The sequence below is a fragment of the Lynx rufus genome, unplaced genomic scaffold (genome assembly GCF_022079265.1).
Source record: "Lynx rufus isolate CCGP_SWC_20201006 ecotype Redwood Valley unplaced genomic scaffold, mLynRuf1.p SCAF_14, whole genome shotgun sequence".
NCBI lineage: Eukaryota > Metazoa > Chordata > Mammalia > Carnivora > Felidae > Lynx > Lynx rufus.
In genome coordinates, this window is record NW_025814828.1 from 60,248,784 (window position 1) to 60,266,473 (window position 17,690).

The 17,690-nt window shown below is 35.7% G+C and overlaps 1 protein-coding gene and 1 non-coding gene across 2 annotated transcripts in view; one reads left to right on the plus strand and one right to left on the minus strand.

The window, feature by feature from the left end:
- DIAPH2 (diaphanous related formin 2) overlaps window positions 1-17,690 on the plus strand; it is a 1,004,420-nt gene that overhangs the window by 821,000 nt on the left and 165,730 nt on the right. Inside the window, exon 26 of the mRNA XM_047076289.1 lies at window positions 129-224. Coding sequence (XP_046932245.1) covers window positions 129-224 — 96 coding nt within the window. The remainder of the gene's footprint in view (window positions 1-128; window positions 225-17,690) is intronic.
- Window positions 16,186-16,292, minus strand: LOC124509761 (U6 spliceosomal RNA). Its single transcript, XR_006961530.1, has one exon. It is a non-coding gene; the product is annotated as a U6 spliceosomal RNA (small nuclear RNA).

Below are 17,690 nucleotides of genomic sequence, written 5' to 3' on the forward strand. Positions count from 1 at the left end.
GCTTAAACAGATATATGTCTTTAATTTAAGGATATTATGTAAATCTGACAGGAGTTTTTCCCTTTATTTTCCTGTTGTTTAACTTTAATTGCCCCAAGATTAATTCTGATTTCTCCTTTCCCCTCCAGAGGGTGATGAGACTGGAGTAATGGATAATCTTCTAGAAGCCCTACAATCAGGTGCAGCATTCCGAGACCGCAGAAAGCGAATTCCAAGGAATCAAGGTAAAATCAATTCTAGCCTACATGATATTATAAAATGAGAATGTTCTTAGCCAAATACCACCCTCTGAAAAACCTTCCCTATGAATATTTTTTTAACAGTTGATCTCAGTTCATGTGTGAAAAAGTCTCAACAGGCTTCTATGTCTATGTGATCACAAGTTTCAACTTGGTAAAAGTGTCTTCAAATAACTATAGACTTTGCAAGAATTTTCAGAAACAAGGACTCAGCTGTGTTTCATATTAAATATTTTAATTGTTATTTTATGTGCATGTGGTTTGGGTGGAATGTGGCTTAAAACCATAAATGAAATTAAATTACTAAAAGTAATTGGCCCTAGGGATGTCACATTGGCTATTCACAGGTTAGGGAAACTGAAACAGTGCTCCTTTCTAGAGGCTATTTTGGCTCTTTAGTACAATCCATTCTCCATTCTCCATGTTAATAAAGAGAGGAGAAGAACAGATAATCTAATATCCTCAAAAGTCTGAAAGCATTTGAACCCCTTTTTCATGTATTTTTAATTAGTAATAAAACCAGATTATGAAAATTGATCTCAGTGGAAGAAAAACAAAAAAAGAAGCCAAATAGCCTTCCTCACTCAAATAGTACTAGAAAGTTGTCTGTTTTCTCTGTTTATACCCTATGGCTGAGGAAGTAATAGTTCCTTTCAAAATTATCCAAGCTGAGCTATCCACCTCCTTTAAGGAAATTTCTATATTTTTAATTTATGTCTTTTTTGGAAGAAGAAGAAATTAGGTGTTTTAGTTTTAAAAGTCCTCTTGATGGGCTATGGAGCTATATGGAGAAGTAAATGGAAAAAGGAAAATTAATAGTAAATATGTAAATTCTACTTAATTTAGATTAATAAGATTTGACTTGAATAGCCTGAAATTCAAAAAATATTTTGTATTTGGACTGGAAAATATGTCTTCAGAATGGAAAGTGGTAGTTCTTTCAAACCACAATACTCCAACAAACCAGTAAAAGGAAGTGGAGCCCAGTACAGAGTTGTCGGGAAAGCTTGTGGTAATGATGAAATTTATGGAGGAAGACAAGAATATAAGTTATGTTCATCTTTTTTGCATTTGGGTGAATTTTGATGGATATAAAGATATTGGAGATGGTCTACAAAAAGAGTGAAAGACTGGAGGAAAGAAAAGTAAAATCTCTATTTGTATATTCATATTAATTTTTAAGGTAATGCTGCAAAGCAGAATACTAGGAGCAATACTAATCTGTAACTATGAAGCAGCCATTCCATCTATCCTCAGTCTTTATCTGTAAAATGAGAAAGTCCTATCATGCTATCAGAGACCCCTTCTACCTCTTAAGGAAAAGAGAAACCTTCACTGTTCTTTCTTGAACTCTCAAAGCATTAAGAGTAAAAAAGCAAACTGAAATAACTTTTTTTATTGATTCAGTTCTCTGCTAAGCAGCTAAGTATAAGCATGCTATTCTGTGCCATAAGAGAACTGCATTATCTTTCTAGGCTGTTTATTTTTAAAATATATTTGCTAAGGCCCCTGTTTGATTAGTCTCACATCTCATACTGACTCTAGAGAGATTGTACTGAGAAAGAGAGAGATCATTCCATGGGATTTCTGTGAGTTTGGTACTCAAGGGATACAGTGTCATCAACTCTGAAATACCAACAGCAGATTCATAAACTGCATAATTTTACAGTACTCATTCCAAGTAATCTAAATTGGGGCCTCCTTTGGTTTGTAGCTAGAATGCCTCCATGAACACACAGCGTGAAAAATATCAGCGCATCTAGTCCTGGCAGTCATTTCAAATGACAGCAGCCAATGCAAATGTACAGCAGTAAGAAGAAACTAGAAGCAGACAGTGGCAGTGATTGGTAAAACATCTTGAGCATCAAAGTCCAAACAAAGGAGATGGGGAGGATGGCACAGAGTTGACAAGTCTGCCAAAAATTTTCCTGCCTGCTTGCCTCTTTCTAAAATCAACAGAACTGGGGATTTCCCCAGATTCCCTCTTTGTTTCTGACTTCCTAATTAGATCATATTTTCATGCTGACCTCCTTTTGTTGTCACTTTCTTGGGTACCTTATTTGGTTCCTTTTCAATGCCCCATTGACTTTATATTGTTATACTTTCCCTGGTCAACACCAACATCCTTGCTCCTTTCTAATAACCTCCATTTCAACATGATGAGATAAAATCAGAAAAATCAAATTATAAAGAAGACTATTTTTATCAAGTAAAGTAAAATAAGAGGAAATAGCCAAAAAATCTGAAATCAGAGTCAGCCAAAGACAGCAAAGATGTACTGCTCTGCTTGCCATCTCCATTATTATAACTTACAGATGGAAATTATGGTATGTAAAATACAGAGATCTACAATTGTGCTTCTAATTGCAGTGTTTTCAATTCAACATTTCAACAAAATGAGGTGATGGCTTATATTCTTCACTAGAAAATCAAAATATTAATAAATGGCATGATTAGTTGCCTAAATTATAAATCTTTCACACAGAGCCTATGTCCCCTCCCCAGGAGCTACCACATTAGGCAACTCAGAGCTCCCAAATACTGTATCTAGCCCAAATACTAAGAATTTTGTTTCAGGTAAGGGCCCCAAAAGATATATTTCAAAGGAGACTATTATAAAGGGATGCTAATGAAAAAAATATTGATAATGAGTATAGCACAGGCTCCAACCAGTGAGAATATACACAGGCAATAAGTAGCCACTATGGTTGTAGTAGAACAAACCATCTGAATATCAACCCAGATTATAAATTTTGCTAATACCAAACTCAGAGATTAGGAAATGAGCCCCTAAGTATTCATTAATTTATTGTACATCTCTTCTGTGAAAGGCATATGCTAGATATGGAGGCAAATGCAAAAATAATTAAGATTTCCTTAGTTATAAGACCCTTGTGTCTTGTGGGTAAGATGGAAAGTACAGAAAAATTACAGAATACGGAAGAAAATAATAAGGATTACTCAAGAAGTATTAATATACTTTGTGAGTTCAGATGAGGGAAATATACTTTATTGGATATATCAGAAAACGAATTCTGGAAGGAAAGGTTTTCAAGGATGAGTATGGATTTCATTAGTCGGAATTAGAGGTAGGGATAGTGGGCAAATGAAATGTCATTAAGAAAAATACAGAGAGGTGCCTGGGTGGCTCAGTCAGTTGAGTGTCTGACTTCAGCTCAGGTCAAAATCTCATGGTTCGTGAGTTCGAACCCCACAGCAGGTTCTGGGCTGACAGCTCTGAGCCTGAAGCCTGCTTCTGATTCTGTGTGTCCCTCTCTCTCTCTCTCTGTCCCTCCCCTGCTCATCCTTTCTCTCTCTCTCTCTCTCTCTCTCTCTCAAAAACAAACATTAAAAAAAAAGAAAAATACAGAAATAAGCAAGTGCAAAACACTTTGGGAGCATAGCAAATAGTACACCTAGTAATAAAGTAGACTGTATAAAGTATAGAAGTATGGAGATAATCCTGGAAAAGTAGGTTGGTGCCACAACATAGAGTACTTGAATAAGAGTCTGAGGTGTTAGCATATAATTCTTTCTGCAATGGGGATATACTGAAGGTTTTTAAGCAGTGGAGGAACATGATCAAAGCAATATATTAGGACATTTAATCTATAGAAATGTGAGTGATGAATTATGATTCTACTGTCATACTCTTAATCAAAAGAGATAATTTAGGGGACGAGGAGTAGCTACATGTCAAGGATAATCCTAGGGTTTTGAGTTTGACTAGCTGGGAGGACAGTTAAGTTATGAAAGAAAACTGTTAAGATCAGGAAAAGGAGTGGTGATGGAAGATGAAGTAAGTTTTAGGAACATGAAACTGAAAGTGACAGCAGAGCATTGAGGTCAAGATGTCCAGAAGTTTCTTGGAAATATAGGTATAGATTTCATCACAAGATTATTGAGTTTGTGAGATTTCTGGTTATAGTACAGAAATGGAAGGGATTGTTAGAGTCACTATTAAGAGAAAAGGATCCAAAAACAGAACTTTGAAAATGCCCTCAGTTGGGTGCTAAAAGTAGAACTAGCAAAGAAGATAGAGAAATAGTATTTGGGCAAGTGGGAGGAGAATCAAAACATTGTTCTAGGAGCAAAGGAAAAGGGAAGTATTGAGAAAGCAGAAAAGGGGGGCATTTTCAACAATGACATATGCTATGGTGGAATCAAAAAAGATAAAGACCAATGATTTGCCATTTGGGACCTTTCTATCAACTTTTTAAGAGCGTATTTTCAATATTTGTATGGAACTGGGAACCAGAATGCAGGAACTAAGCAGTGACTAGATAGTGAGACTACAGGGATTAATAGTATTCATTTGACAAATGAACAATTATATCGAATGATTCCTCAGTGTCATGTATTGGTTAGGTACTGAGGGTGTACCACCAATCAGGACACTTGCCTCAAGGAGCTCAGATACCTTTGGGAAAACATGTGTGTAGCTGTGTGATAAAATTGCAATGTGATTTTATATGTGCTATAATGAGATAGGAACCAAGTGCTTGTACAGTGCAGGAGTTAGAGTAAGTTTCCCCACCCCCACTCCTTTGCCTCTCAGGTTTGCATCCCTGGAATATAGACTGTGATGTCTAGGAGTTTGGTGGGTGAAAGGAATATCTCACTTTTCCTCAACAACCTAGTATGTATCTATCCCTTATGAATTTTGCTGAACCTTTCTGGACCATCTTTGTTACAGCCTTTGTTAGCACTCCAGATGATAATTTCCGTAGTTACAATCCACTTTGGAAAGAATTACCCATAAGTATTCCTGAATTTGTCATTATAACATCAAAGGTAAGCTTTGGAAAAAAAATACACAGAGAAAATCATTGCAGGAGTGAAAAACACACTTAAGATACAAATACACAGTGCCACATCTGTTTCATTACTGAATACCTGTAGACACTCAGAACTGGCTTGTCTTCTCTCAACCAACTTGACTTATTCATTCTTTGCCCACTAGAAGTAAATATAAACAGTCTTATTAGCAATAGATATCTAACAGCTATTTTGGCTATTACTAGATTTTGTTATATACTTCTAGACATTTAAAAAAAACACATAAGAGAAGCATTATGAAGAAATGAAGCCAAGAAACAGAATAAATGTAATTAGGTTTCAGAACTACACAGGGCAACCAAGAAAATGAAATTTGAAAAAAAAAAAAAGAAATGGGACACACGGTTATAGTTTATAGATCAGCAAGATAACAATATAAAAGAGAAGGTAAAACTTACCATTTGACAACAGATAGGGGACAAGGAACTGATTTTAAAAAAAAACACAGAGGGGAAAAGAAACCAAACTCTAGGTATTAGGGAAAATACCTTTACAACAAAACAAAACCCAAATCCCACATTTTCCTGGGGCTGTCTACCTCACATAAATAACAAAACCCACATTTTCCTGGTTCTTGTTTTCATATACATATCCAGGACCTCAACTGCCTATAAGGGATCTCTGCAACATTCCTAGAGTTTCTCAAGGGGACATTTCACAAACACAGCCACACACCACTTTTCTTCTACCTCCACCTCTAATAATAACATGTATTTCCATGCCTGCTATTTGCTTTAGCACTGGGCACTTTAATGCCTTCATGATGCCAGAGTTTGACAGTGGTCAGTGACAAAGCAGGGGGAAACACCTCTCTCTTCCTTTAGTGTGGTAAAGCACTTAACCAGTGTACCAAGCAGCACTAGCTTGTTCCTTAAAATCTTACATTTTGAGAGAAACAGCTTTCAAATTTTTTACATCCCTCTTGATCTCTATAGGATTTGGCCCCATATAGCAAGGCCCAAAGACAAGCCCATGACATATCCCATGTAGCACTCAGTATCGTCCTCATCTTTTGATGACCAAGTTCTGTTGGGGTTTTGTGTTTGTTTGTTTGTTTGTTTGTTTGTTTGTTTTTATTATTAGAGGGTCAAGCTGGTCATTCATACCAAGCTGCTTACTTCTTTCTCCCTTAGGATGAGTTCTTTCTCATGAGGTTCTTCAGTCTTCTATTTTGTAAGTGTTCAAATCTTGGACTAGCCAACTAAACCCCATTTTGTCTGTAGTAATTATATTGTAATGTGCAATTCAAATCTAATAAAAGATGACATAATGCAAGCAAATAAACAAAAACGCGGCATTCACCCAAATGACACTTATAATCAAATACTATGGGCCAGGCAATAGTGCTAGGGCCCTGGAGTGTAAAAATGGATAAAGCATGGGTCTTAACTTCAAGTATTCACAGTCTTGTGGGGAAGACAGATACATACACAATATAAATGTTGTTATACATATGCAGAGAGTGCTGAAAGAGCAACTAGATGCCTAGAGAATTTAAGAAATCCTTCATAATGAAAGTATCATTTGAATTGTGTTTTGATGGAGGCACCTGGGTGGCTCAGTCTGTTGAGCATCCGGCTTCGGCTCAGGTCATGATCTCATAGTTGGTCATGATCTCATAGTTGGTCATGATCTCATAGTTGGTGAGTTCGAGCCCCGCGTTGGGCTCTGTGCTGACAGATCAGGGCCTGGAGACTGCTTCAGATTCTATATCACCCTTTCTGCTCCTCCCCTGCTCATACGCTCTCTCTCTCAAAAATAAATAAACATTAAAAAAAATTTTTTTGAATTGTGTTTTGATGGATGAATAGTAACTTACTTGGAGGAGAACAGGAGGGATAACCATTTCAGGTAAAGAAAATGGCAAATACATGCAATGGAGCTAGGGAAGGGTACTGTGGCAATAATGGAAAGTTTGTTGCAACAAAGAGCTAGTAGAGCTTTTTAAGTAGAGGATTACATACACACACACACACACACACACACACACACACAAGCAAGAGGGTTTGAGGATTGAAATAACAGACTTGGGGGACATTTATATATATAGTGTTATCAAAACCTTGGGATCACCCAGGAAGAGTATGTCCAATGAGAGGTAAATAGGCCAAGAATAGAGTATATGCGAATCCCAGCATTGAAGAGGCAAATAGAGGAATCAGCAAAGGACATTAAGGGGAAAAGCAGTTAGAAAGGAAACAAGAGAAGCAGCAAAAACATGACACCTGGAATACCGAGGGTAGACAGAATTTCAGAATGGAGAAAGTCAACAGGGGCACATTCTGAAGGAAGTTAAGTAAAGTGATGGCTGAAAATAGACTAATGATTTTGTCAAATAGCAGGTGACTGTTGACCTTTTCCCAAGCAGTTTCAGTGAAACAGTGAAAGTCAAGAGCAAGGTTCTACTGGATTAAAAAATGAATATCTTTTGTAGAGATTAGTAGAGAGTGAAAAGATAAATTGTGTCTCTTCTAGAAATTCTGACAGGAAACTCTAGATACTTACAAGCATCTTGAAGGTGTTGCCAATCATAAATTAGTATGTCTAGTTTCATTTACAAATATGTGGACTTTTCCCCTCTTAATTCAATTGTATTTATTGAACATATACTATGTGATATAGTTCAAATATTTTAGCCTGCCTAGTGCTTTTACAGAGTTAGCAAAGCACTTTCTCATTTATTGTGTGATATGTGATTCATAGTCATCTAATGCAGAGAGCCTAGTCTCATAAGTTAAAATGAAAGACATTTGTGGCCTCATACAAAGAGAGAATAGATTGGAGGTTAAAGAAAGGTATTCTTAAGTTAACTGGGTAAAAGCTGGGGATATGTGGGGAGAGAGACAAAAAGGATGAGGCCATCTGCAGAAAATCTTTGTCAACTTTAAAATTAACTGGTTTGCAAGTGATTAAAGTCAGGAGTGGGTGGGTCTTAGTATATATATGATTTTCTTGAGATGAGGAAAGGAAGAGGTGAAGAAGTAGCAAATCAAATAATCCTTAGGCAAGCCACTTAGTGTTCTCAGTAGTGTTAGTTAGCCTGGTACCTCTTGGCAGTAACTAAAAGGTAAATAGTAGGGATCTTGGAGAATTGATCAACATTCAGGTCATAGATAAATATACAAGAGTGGGTAAGATAATCTGGAGAAAACAAACATTTGTGGCACTGATTCTCACCCCTGGTGACACACTGGAATCACTTTGAGGAACTTCTAAGAAATAGCCACATCCAGTTCCTCTATGAACCAATTAAATACAAATCTGTGGAGTCAGAGCCTGGGCAGTGGTATGTTTTAAAAGTTATCAGGTGAGGGTGCCTGGGTTGGCTCAGTCAGTTGAGCATCTGACTCTTGATTTGGGTTCAGGTCATGAACCCAGGGTCGTGAGATCAAGGCCCGCATGGGACTCTGCGCTGAGCATGGAGCCTGCTTGGGATTCTTTCTGCCGTGTGCTCTCTTTCTCTCTCTCTCTCTCTCCAAAATAAATAAAATGAAAAATATATATAAATTTTTGTGGTGATTTTAATGTGCCACAAAAGTTGAAAGCCACCAATTTATGGAACTAGTTCATAAGCTGGAACACATGAAAAAGAGCATGAATAGGTTGGTTATGGAGGTGTGAGGAGAAAAAAAGCTACTGTGTTATTACTTTTCACAGAGAAAGTGCCAAGTAGCATCATGTGTAGCCAAGAGAACCAGTAAAATAAGGAATGGAAAGGATCCATTGGATTTAACTATTAGGAATTCATTGGTGACTTTAGCAAAAATAGTTTTAGAAGAGTGTGTTTAGGGGTTGGGGTGAGAATGGTGTAGAAGCCAGATTTCATTGAGCTCTAAAATGCTATTAATTTTTAAGACATTGTTCTAAAAAATGTGTATTTTTGAGAGAGAGCAACAGAGTGTAAGTGGCAGGGGACGGGGTGGGGGGAGACAGGATGTGAAGCAGGCTCCAAGGTCTGAGCTGTCAGCACAAAGCTCTATGCAGGGCTCAAACCCACAACCTGTGAGATCATGACTTGAGCCGAAGTCAGACACTTAACCAACTGAGCCACCCAGATGCCCCTTTAAGGCATTTAGTGTCATCTTTTTTTCATCACTAAATGTGAATTTTATGATAAAGCATATACCTAAGTTAATTACATAGGTTTTTTTTGTTTTCTTTTTATTTATGGAAATTATATTTTATGTCTGGGACAGCCATACACATGTATTGATTGATAAGATTTAGGTTTGCATTAGGGAAGCTAGAAACAGAAGATTACTATGTGGTCTGTCCTTGATTATTCTTTAACAACTGGAGAACAAATTGAACACAAACCATTTATGCCCTATTTATATGCAAAATTGTCCTAAGCAAGCACTGATGATGTTCTCTATAAAAATTTCAATCACTTTTGCTTGTCTCTTCTCCTGCACAATATAATTAGCTCTGCTGCACATTTCTTCTTGGGTGATCTCTGCAGGCCAGTAAGAGATAAGGTCAGTTTCAGTTGATTTTTTAATGACAATATGAAGTTACCAGGCTTCCTTTAGACATTGGGATGTGGAATAAGTTAGGACAAGAAATTATTATGCAGCAATAAATTTTCCTTGGTAGTTTTAATTACATGTCAAAAATTTACAGGCATGGTAATGTTGGTAGTTAAGCTCCCACAACCACCTGCTTCTTTCATAAACCCTCAATTCAGGAATAAATGGTTGGAACCCTATATGTCAGGTGCATGACACCACTCTAATATGAGCAGACATTGTGCATTTGTAACTACATTAACCGACACGGTATTCATCAGACTGTAATAAGTACCTTAAATTTTCTGGAAAGCTAATTGCTTTCAAAATGAAAGGGGAATAATTGTTTTAATTGATGGTTGTGATTATGGGCTTATCTCTCTCATATGGACTCGGTAGTATATTATTGTGTATTTTCCTAAACAGGGATAAGAATTTGTAAACTCTCTTTCCTCTCCAGCCAAATTCCATCTGCTGCTACAGTGGCCAAAGGTAGCTAGATTCACCTGGAAATGAATGTACTTCCACCCATCTTTTAATTTTTGTGAAACATTTGAACACACCTCTCTTGTGTATTTTAATTTGAATCTTTTGATTTATTTGTTTGTTTATTTATTTTATATATGAAATTTATTGTCAAATTGGTTTCCATACAACACCCAGTGCTCATCCCAACAGGTGCCCTCCTTAATACCCATCACCCACCCTCCCCTCCCTCCCACCCCCCATCAACCCTCAGTTTGTCTCAGTTTTTAAGAGTCTCTTATGTTTTGGCTCCCTCCCTCTCTAACCTTTTTATTTCCTTCCCCTCCCCATGGTCTTCTGTTAAGTTTCTCAGGATCCACATAAGAGTGAAAACATATGGTATCTGTCTTTATCTGTATGACCTATTTCACTTAGCATAACACTCTCAATCTTCTGGATGACATACTGAAACTGGCAAAATACAAGGATAAAGAGAAAATTCTGAAAGCAGCTAGGGATAAACATGCTCTAACATATAAAGGGAGACCGGTAAGACTAGTGGCAGACCTATCTACTGAAACTTGGCAGGCCAGAAAGGAATGGCAGGAAATCTTCAATGTGGTGAACAGAAAAAATATGCAGCCGAGAATCCTTTATCCAGCAAGTCTGTCATTCAGAATAGAAGGAGAGATAAAGGTCTTCCCAAACAAACAAAACCTGAAGGAATTGATCACCACTAAACCAGCCCAACAAGAGATCCTAAGGGGGATTCTGTGAGTGAAATGTTGCAAGGACCACAAAGTGCCAGAGACATCACTACAAGCATGAAACCTACAAACATCACAATGACTCTAAACCCATATCTTTCTATAATAATACTGAATGTAAATGGACTACATGCTCCAACCAAAAAACATAGGGTATCAGAATGGATAAAAAAACAAGACCCGTCTATTTTCTGTCTACAAGAGACTCATTTTAGACCTGAGGACACCTTCAGATTTAATTTGAATCTTACTCCTGGTAGTTTCTTTCCTTGTGTCCTTTAAAATGAGAGGAATAGAAGGTAAAAGAAGAAAGGAAAAGAGCAGTGAGTATCTTAAACTCCATAGGACTCTCTTGAGATTCAAGGTTTTTTTTTTTTTTTTATTACCCATTGGTATTGTTTGCATTTGCAAAAACATGGACCCAGAGATCTTGAACCTAATATAGTGTTTCACCTATTCCAGAAAACCATGTAAGGTTACACTCAAAGTCTACCCTCTTAAAGATATAGATGATGCAAAATGTTAAGATACTACAAGGCTTATAACTGTGTTTCACTATTAAAAGATTATGATGTATTTTTACCACCTAGCACATTACTCAGTATAATATATGCTCTTGATAACTATTTGTTGAAAACTTCACAATTATCAAAAAAGATTAGAAATCTACATTAAATCCTTTCAATATATTATACCTGAAGCTATCTCTGAAGTTTGAAATTTCGGGGATGAAAGAAATAGAAATTTCATTCTACATCACTGTAAATGGAATTCCATTAAAGCTGAGTTTATTTTATAGGCAAACTTAAATGTCCTGGCTATGTTACCTTCATATGACCTTTCTACTAGTAATGTTTAGGCTTGACAAGTAAAGAAAAATTCTGAGTTTATATAAAAAACAAAATATTATTATATGTCATTACTCTTACATCCCTCGTGCTTACATTTGCCACATTTTTGTCATTTTCAAGTCGCAATTTGTTTTACTCCTAATGCTTAAAGGACAAAATTCTTAATACTACCAGAGGAAATATAGGAAAAATAGAACGTTTTGTTTAAGTTTTACATATCTTCTCATTAATCTGCAAATATGCTCTATAGAACAGGAGAAGTAGACAGGAGTTAGTGAATGTCTTTAGCATAGCAGTAAGTAATTAATAGCTTTCCCAGCTTTCTCACAGATTTACTCAGAACAGATCTTTCTGAAGTTTAAGGGTTTTTATCTAGTATATATGAGTATTTTAAGGATTTGAACTGTTTATTTGAGGGACTTCTAGAATCCAGGGTGATATTTTCCCTTTCCACTTGGGAAGGTTTTAGCTTAAGATTTCTAGGGTTATTGGTCTGTTCTATTGTTTGTCTCACATAGATGCAGTATACAGCAAGCAAAACAGTACTCTGTGGGAAATGAACAGGGATTTTTTTTCATACATTATTCACTACTTTGCAGTGGTTTCAGAAAGTCAATGTATGTCCCAGACACAAAGAAATGAAAAAAACACAAAAACAATCATTTTCATATCGTTGTTTAGAAAGTTAATACTATTATGTATGGATTTCATCTTTACTGCAAATTTATAATAACTTATATTTTTAGCAGCCATATCACTATCGATCAAGGGTGTACATGTCTATCATGTTTGTTAATGAACTGATGATCTTTTTTTGTTTTTAATTTTTTTTCAACGTTTATTTATTTTTGGGACAGAGAGAGACAGAGCATGAACGGGGGAGGGGCAGAGAGAGAGGGAGACACAGAATCGGAAACAGGCTCCAGGCTCTGAGCCATCAGCCCAGAGCCTGACGCGGGGCTCGAACTCACGGACCGCGAGATCGTGACCTGGCTGAAGTCGGATGCTTAACCGACTGCGTCACCCAGGCGCCCCTGAACTGATGATCTTTAAATATTTGGAGCAACCTATGAAGGGGAGTTTGTATCAAGAGGGATAAGCAGTTTGACTTCATGTGGATAACCCAGTGTTTATTTTAGTTATATTTGTGACATCATTTCAGTTGCCTATATCAGTACTACTATAAGTGGCAGAGATAATGAAAATTGACTATGTTTTGTACATAATTGTGGATTTCATTTTATTGTCATCAACAGATGGAATCAAAGAAACATGCTGGAATTGAAAAGAAAAAGTTCTCTTGAAAGAATTTTTCTAATGTATAGTTTTCATTTTATGGTCCAAATTTAAATGAACTCTCATGCACTTATAGAGAACATTAAAACAAGTTCAGTTAATAGTCATAAAAACCCACAACATGAAGGCACCAAGAGGATGACCATCTTTAGTGGCTGAGATAATAATCCAATATAGAAAATAAATTTAGAAATAACCACCATAATAAATTTCTAGGAAATTATTAGTGGATGTTTTCAATGTTTAATTCTAGTGGGATCAGATTAGAAAAGACAAATTGGGGGAGCACCTGGGTGGTTCAGTTGGTTAAGTGTACAAATCTTGATTTCAGCTTCACTTAGACTCCCAGGGTCATGGTATCAAGCCCCACATTGAGTTCCATGCTGAGCATGAAGCCTGCTTAAGATTCTCTCTCTCCCCTTCTGCCCCTCTCCCCCCTTCACATGTGTTATCTTTAAAAAAATAAAATAAAATTAAATTAAATTAAATTAAATTAAATTAAATTAAATTAAATTAAAAAAGACAAATGGGAAGAAAAACATCCCATCTTGCAATTTGAATATTTTTTTTTCCCTTGCCACAAATAGTATTGATCACTTGCATGGTTCATTTAGAACTTCCTGGCAGAGGAAGATGAAAAGCACTGAAAAAATAATTATGGTCAAGTTGAATGCTGCCCACACAGATTCTATGCATTATAGATTATCCTTATGCTTCCAGTTTCTTAACTTTTTTTCCTAGTTACTGTGCTTTGTGGTCTGGGGACCCTTTGTACACCACTTTCCTTACTTCCCTTCTGTTGCTTCAAAAAAATTGTGTTTTATCTTTGTTTCCCACCACCATTGCCCCAATCTGATATTCCACACATTAATTGTGGGGAATAAAAACTGGTAGAAAAAAATGAGGAAATATAATTGTGTCAGCATTATTTGAAGTCTGTCTTACTTAAGTCTGAGCATTCTGTCTCTTGTGGGAAAACAAACAGGACTGACAATATTTAACTGTTCCAAATAAATCCTGTCTTACTTTATGCAAAATTGTTTAGGTCTTGATGTCAGAGAGGGGTCATTGAAGGACATTTCAAAGGGACCGAGAAAAGTTCCTAGATGGACTCTTGGTTCCTAGACTTTTTGGAATTATGATATCATCACTGCTAGAATTTATAAGTGCTCCTGGTAGTGAGTAAAGCATCAAACAAATGGTAAACCTTTTGTATAGCTATAAATTATTTCATCAGTTAGTATAGACAGTTGTGAAATGACTACATGTTTTTTTTTTTCTTTTTTTGGCTCTCAGAAAGTATATACTCTGAAAAAAAAAACCTAAAGAGAAAAATACCTTTTCATAAAAATTCCTCAGACCACAATGGATAATTAATTACAGCTTGACACAGGTATAAACATGTTCAATAAAGAGGAGAGTTGGATACTTCAATAAGTAGAGTAGTTTGGCAGGTTTAGTACTTTAAAAACTTTTTTATCTCTCCAAATTCATTCAAATAATATACTAGATTTTACTGAAATAGGTTTTAATTACGTTCCACTCTAAGGAGAAATCTTTATTCTTAAGACATGTACACCAAAATATTTTTTAAAAATACTTGTCTTGCATTGATATGCTAATTTTTCTCTGATGTTTTGAAAACATGAAACTGTTCATTCACTTTTTGTTTAACTTGGAGGCTAACTCCAGTAAAAGTGACTCTGTGTGAATTTATCTATTTATTTAAACCAAAGCATAGCCCTTAGAAAATAGCATCTTTTATCAATCATGATTTTTAATCAAGTCTTGTGAAAGCATTTTTATTATGCATTATAGATAACTTTTTAAACGACTTAAATTCAATTCTTGACAATCAAATAGGTTTTGTTTTCCTAGATGATTTGACTATAAAAGTTAAATATGGCAAGTTTTGTTAAAGTGGGAAAGAAGCTCGTTTTTTTTTTTCTTTCAAAGATTTATTTATTTTTGAGAGAGAGCGCAAGCAGGGAAAGGGCAGAGAGAGAGGGGCACAGAAGATCCAAAGATGGTTCTGTGCTGACAGCAGCAAGCCTGAGATAGGGCTCTAACTCACAAACCGTGAGATCATGACCTGAGCTGAAGTCAGAAGCTCAACGACTGAGCCACCCAGGTGCCCCAAAGCTGGATATTGAAGTATGGCTTCTTTCAGCTTCTTTTCTGGTTCTATAACAGGTGGTACATGTCCTGGCATAATTGAAGGTAGAAAGAACGGTGGTTGGGTAGGATTAATCACAGAATTTTACTTCCTGTGTGACCAAACCTGCTTTTGTACCAATTAGCTATGACCTTTTATTCTAGCCTTAGGATATGAGATTATTAGAGGCAACAATTTCTGAAATATTTTCTTTCTAATATTAGTTTAAGCAAATGTCTGTGCAATGCTCTTATTTCATGATTGTTGTGGGTTTTTTTCCTTCCATGTGTTACTTCTTTCCACTAAGCTGCTAAATCATTTGCAGAGGAATTAACGTAATGTTTCTAGAAACATGAATAGCTTGTGGCCTTTTCTGAGTGTCCTACTTCAGAAATAATGCAGCTGCAGTAGCATGTGCCTTTGTTTCTTCCCATTTCTCTCTGCAGGGAAGTTCCTGCTTTAAGGTAGACCCAAGCTCTTTTATTCCTGGGATTTTTCTCTAAATGATGTGAATGTCTCCATCATGTTTTCTAAAGTGCATTGTTTCTTTGTTAACTTATTTCACTATGGTTGACTCTGCAGCTTGTAGGAATAATGAGGAGTGGACAAGAGAGTATAAATGAATAATTACAAATCAATCGTTTCTATCAGGAAAACAACCCCCAAAAAAGGGCTGTATGAATACAGTCCCAGTAACATGATCTTTAAAGATGACACACAGTGCATTTGTTACTTGTGTATGTGATACAAAGAGTATCTTTACAGGCCATAAGATGTCAAAAATGCAGCTAAAATGAGAACAAGCCACTGGTACATTTTTCATGATACTTTGGTCATAGGACTACATCGCTTCACATGAAAAGGCCTTATTTGACTTGCATTTGGAACAGAGAGTGAAAGGACTTTGCTGAAGGTTGCCTTCTTTAGTCCCCTCCCCCTAACACATTTCTTTTATGTGATTCTTCCACTTTCATTTCCCATCTTATTTGTTTTCAATCTGAATAGCACACTTTATGAAATGGTCACTGCTTTTGAAGTTCATTCTATAGAACTCTAAGTTTTACTGAGAAGAAAATCAGTTTCTCGAATTTGTGTGTCATCCTTGTGCAGGGGCCATGTTAGTCTTCTCTGTATTTTTCCAGTTTTAGTGTATGTGCTGCCAAAGTGAGGATGATAACTTTCCCCAAAAAATAGGTTATTGAACAAATTAGTTAAATCTCATTCAAATAATAGAAGAAAGCAAACTTGGCTTATTCAACTTTGACATCTAATTTGAATCTTTTGTGCATGCTGTCCTCCTGAAAGTGGCCACCACTTGTTAAATTTGAATAGGAGAGAACAAAAAGAGATAGTACAATATTACTTCTTTTCACTAGCTTTAAATTAATTTTAGATTGCACAGAACTACATCTTCATTATTCAAGCAAGAAATTTAATATGTACCCCAAAGGGTTCTACTCTTCTAACTCCCTTAATAATGTCAGGATTCTGCATCAGAAGAACAAGGGAACTAATATTTTGTTGTGGTATAAATGTTTCTCCTTCTAAAGCAACAAAGTTAAAAAATTCTTTTTTCTCATGTTTATGACTCTTCTTTGGCTAATTAAAACAGACTTCGCATGAATAATTTATATTATGGACTACCTTCTTCTTAAGCATTCATGGAAGGAAAAATAAAGTTTTAAAATAAAAAAAAATAAGCCTGCTTTGAAAAGATTATATATCATTGACACTTTTTATCATTTTTATTTTCCTAAAGAAGCTAATTTTGAAACATATAAATGCATTAATTTGGAAATTAATCTTAATTATACTTGCACTGGTTATGCTTCGTGATTAGCACTGGTGCAAGCTTATAATTTAAAAACCTCATATATTTTTACTGCTATTTGTACCCAGCTGTGTCAACTGTACAAATGATAAAATAATAATCAAAGGACTGATGGCTCAATATAATAGCTATTGTGCTTTAAATATCTTTTATGCTTTGACATTAACTGTCTCTCTTACTTTAGTATCTACTTTTCAAAAATCTACCCATTCCTGACACTATTTAACTGGGGTTATTAGTCCTTTGACAGCACTGCATGCTATTAACAGTATCTCTTAATTTGCTTAATTTCCTGACATTTTCTATGTTAATTTTTTACTTTGGAATTTTTAAATGCCAGATTTGTGCTTAAAATAGAAAAACCCTCCACTAATAAGATTTAGTCATATAACCTAAGTACTACAGAGTTATCCCAGATGTAATAGGGAGAGATAAAGAAGGGATCACAGGTAATAAATTTGCCCTGCTTCCTCCACAAAGTTATTACTGCAAGCTTTAAGTCTCAGCTTTTATTGATAATATAAATATGGGTTATGTAAGGAAAGCTTATACCTATTTATAATAGCATTCAAATTTGGTTTTAATAATTGCTTTAGGCCAAACCATTCCATAAACAATACCAAGGCAATTTGAAAATAAGTATTTGTTGCATAATCTTTTTTATTGCATATGCATTTTATTTTATGATTTTTGTAATTAAAGTAATATAAATAATATTTCCTGGCTAACTACCAGGTAA